At 36.3% G+C, this 8,062-nt stretch overlaps 2 protein-coding genes across 2 annotated transcripts; one reads left to right on the forward strand and one right to left on the reverse strand.

The window, feature by feature from the left end:
• Positions 1-2,107: 2,107 nt before the first annotated feature.
• Positions 2,108-4,850, forward strand: LOC127083350 (receptor-like protein EIX2). The gene has a single exon (XM_051023657.1). The coding sequence runs from the start codon at positions 2,123-2,125 to the stop codon at positions 4,688-4,690; it is 2,568 nt and encodes an 855-aa protein (XP_050879614.1). The 5' UTR covers positions 2,108-2,122; the 3' UTR covers positions 4,691-4,850.
• LOC127083352 (leucine-rich repeat receptor-like serine/threonine-protein kinase BAM2) lies at positions 4,811-6,671 on the reverse strand. Its single transcript, XM_051023658.1, has one exon. The coding sequence runs from the start codon at positions 6,208-6,210 to the stop codon at positions 4,954-4,956; it is 1,257 nt and encodes a 418-aa protein (XP_050879615.1). The 5' UTR covers positions 6,211-6,671; the 3' UTR covers positions 4,811-4,953.
• Between the last annotated feature and the right edge of the window lie 1,391 nt (positions 6,672-8,062).

The following is an 8,062-nucleotide window of genomic DNA, read 5'->3' on the forward strand; positions in this document are numbered from 1 at the left end:
CATGTACCAAACTCACATATATGACACTCTTTATGTTCCTTGATGTTGTACCCGGAAAAATTACCGTATGCAGGAAAGTTATTGATTGTGCAAAACAAAATGACATGCAGTTTAAAGTTATCACTTGTGTACGCATCATCAACATCAACGCCTTCCTCCCACAAAATTATTAAATCTTCAATCAATGACGTAAATAAACATCTATGTCATTTCCCGATTGTTTTGGATCCAAAATCATCATCAATAACATCATATATTTGCACTTTATTCACAACCATGACATATGGTAAGTACTCAAATTACCAAAAACGTTCATTTCGTCGGTGGCAAGTCCAAGCCAAAGGTTCCTCGGTTCAAGGGCAAAATCTAGAAACAAGGAATCAATTTTCTTCCATTGCAATGAATCAACTACATGGCAAATTTTTCCATCACACACTCTTTCATCTACATGGCATCTACTACTCTTTATGTCATTTACATTAGTAAACAATCTCTTAAACCTTTGAATTATCGGTAGGTACCAAATCACCTTGGAAGGAATACCCTTTCTAGTTACACCGTCATCGTCTTCAACACCATTTTTCTTCTGATTGTAGCGTGACTCCTCACATCTCGGGCACTCCTTCAAGTTTTCATATTTTTTCCTATATAATATGCAATAATTACGACATGTATGCATTTTGACATAGTCCAAACCCATTGGACATAATATCCTTTTGGCCTCATAACTACGGTTCGACAACATGTTACCTTCTTGGAGCATTTCTTTCAACAATTCAAGCAATTCAGCGAAACTTATATTCGTTCATCCACCTCTTGCCTTAAGATTAAATAGTTTTACACAACTGACAATCATGTAAAACTTTTGCATCCCGGATATAATGACTCTTACATGCCTCTTTGTAAAGTATCTAACACATTAACTTTCTTAAAAGCATCTACTCTAATATCACGAATCATGTCTTCTAGAGTATACTTCATAAATTCATCATCATCATCATCTTCAACTGTATGTGACGGAGGTCTTTTTTTGTCACTTCACCAAGTCATACATATTTTGTATAATTTTGAATAATTTCACCACAACATAAATGATTGAATATAACAACACTTGAATGTTTTTGCGTATTTCAGAAAATTTTACAAGGACACAAAATCTCATTATAGTTAGGAAGATTTTTTTCCGCGAATTCAAGAAATTGAATCACTTTATTCTCATACTCTTTACTTAATTTATTGGCTTTCATCTAACTACGATCCATAAATACAGCTTCTGAAAATAAATAAAAAATAGTAAACAACAAACAAAAATAAATCGTATAAGTCTCAAAAACCATAATAAGAACAACAATAACGAGACAACAACATCAACGACGGCCACAATACCAACAACAACAACAATAAATAAAAACGGTAATGGAGAATTTGTACATACCATAAATGTGATGAGAGACTATAAGAAAAAAGTCGGTTTGAGGTTTGAACTTCCTTCCTTCTTGGAGAATAATGGTGTTTCAATTTTGTTCACCGGAGAAGAATAGTGTTTTGGTATCGTTCGCTAACTAGGGTAAAAAAAAAGAATGAGACTTAACATTAAATATAAAGGAATAAAAAATTATTGAGTTTTTATCTTGGTGTTATTAAAAAACCGAGAGTACATATCCGACGTAAAAATTATAAAAAAATAAATACGTCTTATTAGTTCTAAATAAAACATAAAATTTCAAGCATCAAATTTCAAGCATCGCCTGAATTGAAACTCAAACCCAAAAAAAAAAATTAGACTTTAAACTATTTTTAATGTGTATACAAGGTACTAAAAGTTCATATAAATAAGTAAATAAGAATTCTCCTTTTTTTTTAACGTTAATAGTACTTAATAAAGACTAAATCTTTCTTCCTTGCATGGCAACAATTTCAGTCTCTTTTACCATCGCAACATTTTCTTTTACGGGACCCATGAATCAGTGTTGAATATTATGATACGTACATTGAACGTCCATATGGTTGGGTGAATAGATAGATTAGACAGTAGTAATAGTGAACCTCAACAACAATCTTAACCTACAAAAACCCACCACGCACATTGATTCTTAACACCCCAAACTAATATTAATCAACCATGTTAAGGTTCACTTCACAAATTCCTATTATTTGGCTTCTGCTACTATTGCTGCTATCTATAACAATATTTGAAAGGTGCAATAGTACGCAGTTCGCTAGTTGTAATGAGAAGGATCGTTCTGCATTACTCAACTTCAAACATGGTGTGGACACTCCTTCCTCCAACAGGCTTTCTTCTTGGTCAATCAATGAAAAAGATTGTTGCTCATGGAAAGGAGTTCAATGTGACAACATCACTGGAAGGGTTACAGCCCTTGATCTTCACCAACAATACTTGGAAGGTGAAATCAACTTGCACCCTTTGTTTCAAATTCAATCTTTGAACTACTTGGACTTGAGCTTGAATGGCTTTACAACTCTAACTAGTTTCAATGAATCGGATGATTATAATCACAACTCGTCTAATATTCAGTACTTAGACTTGTCATTCAATGATGATCTTCACTTGGATAATCTTAACTGGCTTTCCAAATTCTCTTCATTGAAATCTCTCAACCTCAGTCAAATTAACCTTCAAAACCAATCAAACTGGTTTCACTCCATGGATATGCTGCATGCATCACTGTTAGAGCTGAGATTGTCAAGTTGTCATTTGACCAATATCTTTCCATCCACTAAGCATGTGAGTTTTACTAATTCCCTTGTAACCCTTGATCTCTCAGCAAACTATTTTGATTCTGAATTACCTGCTTGGCTGTTTGATCTCGGCAGTGATGCGAATATCTCTCATATTGACCTTAGCTTCAACGATTTACAAGGCCAAATACCCAAGAGCTTGTTAAGTCTTACAAAACTTGAATTTTTAAGGCTGAGTAACAACGAACTAAATGGATCAATTCCGGATTGGTTAGGGCAACATCAAAATTTAAAATATCTTAATCTAGCCGATAACTTGTTTCACGGTTCTATCCCTTCATCTCTTGGAAATCTCTCTTCCTTGGTTGATTTAAGTATCGGCTCCAATTTTCTGACTGGTAACATTCCATCCACCATTGGAAAACTCTTTAATTTGAAGAATTTGTTCATTGGTGGAAATTTATTGTCAGGTGTTCTATCTGAAAAACATTTCTCCGATCTCTCTCACTTAGAAACACTTGTCTTGAGTGCACCTATTTCATTTGATATAGATTCTAAATGGATTCCTCCATTTCAATTGCAAGGGATAAGTTTAAGCAATACAATTCTAGGTCCTAAGTTTCCAGCATGGATATACACACAAAAGTCACTAGAATATCTTGAGGTTCCCAACTCTAGATTATCATCCATAGATGGAGATGCATTTTGGAGATTTGTAGCTAATATTACACAGCTTAACCTGTCTAACAACAACATCAGTGCAGACTTATCGAATGTCACACTAAACTCGGAACTGATATTTATGGACCACAATAATTTCAGAGGAGGGCTCCCACATATATCAGCAAATGTGATCTATTTGGATTTGTCACACAATTCTTTCTTTGGAACCATTTCCCCTCTGTTCTGCCACAAAATAGGTAAGGAAAACAGTTTGGATTATTTGGACATTTCGTCCAATCTTTTAACTGGAAAAATTCCTGATTGTTGGGAGTATTGGAAGGGCTTATCTTTCCTTTTCATGGAGAGTAATATGCTGACTGGTGAACTTCCTCCGTCCATGGAATCGTTTATCGATCTAGTAATGTTGGATTTGCATGACAACAGCTTGTATGGTAATTTTTCATTGGATCTCTCAAACTTAAAAAATTTGGAATTCATTCATATTGGAGGAAACAATTTCTCTGGAACTCTACCGGTGAAAATGCCACATGGTATGGAAGTGATGATATTAAGATCCAACCAGTTTGAAGGCAACATTCCACCACAGCTCTGCAATTTCTCTTCACTGATACAATTGGATCTTTCCCACAATAAACTTTCTGGGCCTATTCCCAAATGCATAAATAAAATCACTGGCATGGGCGGAGCAAAGAAAACAAGTCATTATCCATTTGAGTTCAATTTGTATGCAAAAGGGCAGGAGTTACAGTATTTGGACTATGGATTGTTGAGAACTCTTGACCTTTCAGCTAACAAGTTATCAGGTGAAATTCCCACACAAGTTTTCAGCCTAGTTCAACTTCAGACATTGAGCTTGTCTCGAAATCATTTCACAGGAAAGATAGCAAAAGAGGTTGGAGACATGAAAAACTTGGAATCTCTTGATCTGTCCAACAATGAACTTATTGGAGAAATTCCTGTTACCATTTCAATTTTGTCTTTCTTGAGTTTCTTGAATCTGTCAAACAATAACCTTGTTGGGCAAATCCCAGTTGGCACTCAGCTTCAAAGTTTTAATGTTTCCTGCTATGATGGGAATCCTGGACTCTGTGGAGCTCCTCTACCAATATGTTATGGTGAATCAAACTCACATGGAGAACACAATGATATTGACGAGGATAATTCTTTTACACAGTCACTCTACTTTGGAATGGGTGTAGGATTTGCCGTTGGTTTATGGAGTATTTATGGGTCTCTATACCTCAACAGGGCTTGGAGGCACACTTATTTTCGGTTCATTAATCATGTTTTGGGTTCTTCCAGATGAGGCAAGTGAAAAATAGGAAATAAAATTTGGAGGAGACCTTTCTCAATTAGTTGTGGCATGTATTGCTATATTATGTACTGCATATTGAACTACTCGCCTATGATTTTGTAAAAGCTACCGTAATAGAAACTGTTTCATTCCAATATTATTCATTTAATCATCCAAGTTTCTCTACACCAAAATACACTTACTGTTATAACAAAAAAGAAAAGAAAATTGAAGTGTACTTAAACCTCCATATTAATAGACTCGGTATAATACAATTAATCACGGTCGCCATTGTTAAACACAGAACACTGTGCTGCTGGTCTAGACAATTCTTCGCCTGCACTTGCTGGACACGTCATCAGCGTCGCCGGCGGCTTCATGCAGTTGTACAACAAGCACAATAACGCCGTATCTGGCATCACCGTTCCCTTTTCCAACGGTATACCTGTGAAGTAGTTATGCTGAAGATACAGTGTTCTGGTGCTTCCGCTACACACGCTGTTAATGTACTCCTCAGGCACTCTCCCCATCAAACGGTTATTATTTAAAAATAAGCTTTCAACTCCATCAAACACCGTGGATAATTCTCCACTAAGTGAGTTATGACTCAGATCAACTATGGATCCTTGACCGTACGATGAGGATCCGATCGACGGTTGTCCTTCCTTGGGCCTCTGTGGAAGCCCGCCAGAGAGATTGTTCCGTTGTAGGAAGAGTGAGGAGAGCGTGGGCCTGAAGAAGAGTTGGGCTGGAATAGGCCCAATTAATTGGTTCATACTGAGGTCGAGAAACTCTAACTCTGAAAGCGACTCTAATCCGTTGGTAAGTGGACCCCACATTCGGTTCTGTGATAAGGATAGATAACGGAGAGATGACGGTATTGACGTTGGTAACGGTCCTGTGAGTTGATTGTTCTTCAAGTCCAAATGAAGTAACGGCGAGGAAACGTTTTCTGGTAAATAGCCGGTGAGGGAATTTGAAGCGAGGATTAGGATTCTGAGTTGCGGCAACTCGGTGAGACCCGGTGGGATTGACCCGCCGAGTTGATTATGACTGAGGTCGAGTGTGTGGAGATTTGTAAGAAATGACAATGCGGAGGGTATGGTCCCGGTGAAGCGGTTGTTAGGCAATGAGATGACTCGGAGTTTGGTGAGCTGAGCGAGTTGGGGAGGGATGGAACCGGTGACGATTCCAGGGGAGAGGATGAGCTGGGTTAGCTCAGTGAGTGAGGAGATGGATGCGGGGAGTGATCCGGCGAGTTGGAGTGAGTCGGTGCCGAGTGAGAGAATGGTGACTCGGTTGAAGTAGCAAGTGACCCCGGAGAATGAGGAGCAGGGATTTGGTGCGGTGAGGTTCCAGGTGGAGAAGAAGTGGCTGGTGAGTGAGATTTCAGTAAGAGTGGTTTTGATGGAAAGAAGAGCTTTGAGATCCAACGGATTCATATTTGAATTGTAAAGTTCTTGAGAATGAACAAAAAGGGGTCTGAAAAGTAGAACAAGTAAAAGAACAACAGCAACCTTAAAAGTTGCCATTCATACAACGTGTGAGAAATGAAATGAAAGTGCGTGTATGTTGGAAGCAGGAGCTTTTGGTGAAGAAAGTGCAGATCTTTCAGGAAAATGACAGTACAGAGATTTTGGGATTAGTTTTTGTTAGGGGTTTTGTATTTTGGTGATGTGGATGACAAGTGGGAAGAGTGAGGGGGGTTCATAAAATAATAGTAATAGTAGGAGGGTGTCGTTATGAATACAATTGCAAGAGGCTCTCATTGCTCATGCATTTTGACTGACAGAGTTGCGTAACTGCGGTGGGTCCCATTCTCGAGATTTTTGCAGAGGAATTTAACATGATGCATTTGCATTGCATTAATGAACAAACAAATGCTACCTTCAACGTCTATAGATTTTTTAGTTATAGGGACATAATGGTTTCAGATCTTGCAGTGCTGCTTCAATTACTTGTTCACCAAAATAGATAACAGAAGTTAATGCTATGTTTGATCATTTGCACGAATAATTCGTACAATTTGACCCGTTTCTAATAGTTAGTTACAATATGGTACAATCAAATAAATAACCACTTGTTGCTTCTGTCTTATGTTAAGTGTTGTAAGTTGTTTTAGATTAGCAATAGTTAGTTTGTCAAGTGGTAATTGACGATGGATTTGGTACGAAGGATTAAGTTTGATTCCCGGCAACTTCGACCTAACCGATTAAATCGATACAACGAGCCTGAATACTTGTGGTGAAAATTAAAAAAAAACTGTTTTAAATTAGGTGTTAAAAAATTACTTCTGTCTTAACCGTGAGTCCGTGACTATTGTTGCAGACATTTTTCAACCGCAAAAGAGAGTAAATCGAGAAATTGTGACCAAGTTAGGCCTAGTGTAAAGGTTATGAGCCTCAACTTTTGGGTTAGAATTCTCCCATCACTCCTAGTCGACCTTACATCAGTTCTTTGGCTGGTTTAATGTTTTCGGAAATTGCAGTACGAGATGTAGGGCCTATGTCGCTGAAATCATTTTTGTGTGGTTTTAACACTTTCTGGTAAAGGAGTTTTGGTAATTTGAAGTTTACCTAATTCATAATGTTATTCTATAATAGTAAAAGGCAAGTAGCACGGGCCTACCATTCTCACAAAGGTTTTAAGAGGTTTTTTAAATAGGAAATGTATTTAGTTAAATATTAAAATCTTTTAAGGTTATCCGACCGAATTATTTTAAGAGAAAAAAGAATTTACACTGTCAATCAATTATGGACGTGTATCCTGTCAAGTCACATATTTAATTTTAAAATATTAGTATGATATGGCAGAATGTTGTAATTTTATTAGACGATTATGTAAATTAGTTTACATTAACAATGTTTTTTCTTTAATCTCTTATTTTAATTAATTTAAATAAATTTATTATTATCATATTGCATTTTATATTTTAAATTAAAATATTAAAATTTAATTTAATTATTTTAAAGAATTTATAGAAATAAATTGAAAAAATCTTATGAAATAATCTCATAAGTTTTCAAAATAAATAATTTCACAAAATTATGTTATATTTTTTATAAGTAAAATGTATTGGAGTACAAGGGGTACTCAAATCCGATGCAAAAGCATCAAACTACAATAAGAAAACTTTTGGGCATTTGCACCAATCATAATAAGTTACATAAATTCTACTCTTACTACCTAAGGTTAACCAATACCAAGACACAAATTTGATGTTTTCCACAATATCAACTCAAATTATTCCTAATGATCCACACACTCTACACTACAGCTAGCCATAGGATCCCCGCCTTTAACATCTTGACTTTTCTTTTAAAAGCTCCTAAGAACTTTTGGAAATGGTCACTAGAACCAACACTTTTCGTCGACCACCATTTC

The sequence above is a fragment of the Lathyrus oleraceus genome, chromosome 5, assembly GCF_024323335.1.
Source record: "Lathyrus oleraceus cultivar Zhongwan6 chromosome 5, CAAS_Psat_ZW6_1.0, whole genome shotgun sequence".
In the NCBI taxonomy this organism is placed as follows: domain Eukaryota; kingdom Viridiplantae; phylum Streptophyta; class Magnoliopsida; order Fabales; family Fabaceae; genus Lathyrus; species Lathyrus oleraceus.

What these genes read in the sequence shown, in the direction of transcription:
- LOC127083350 (XM_051023657.1), top strand. Translation starts at nt 2,123, where the DNA reads ATGTTAAGGTTCACTTCACAAATTCCTATTATTTGGCTTCTGCTACTA.
- LOC127083352 (XM_051023658.1), bottom strand. Translation starts at nt 6,210, where the DNA reads ATGGCAACTTTTAAGGTTGCTGTTGTTCTTTTACTTGTTCTACTTTTC.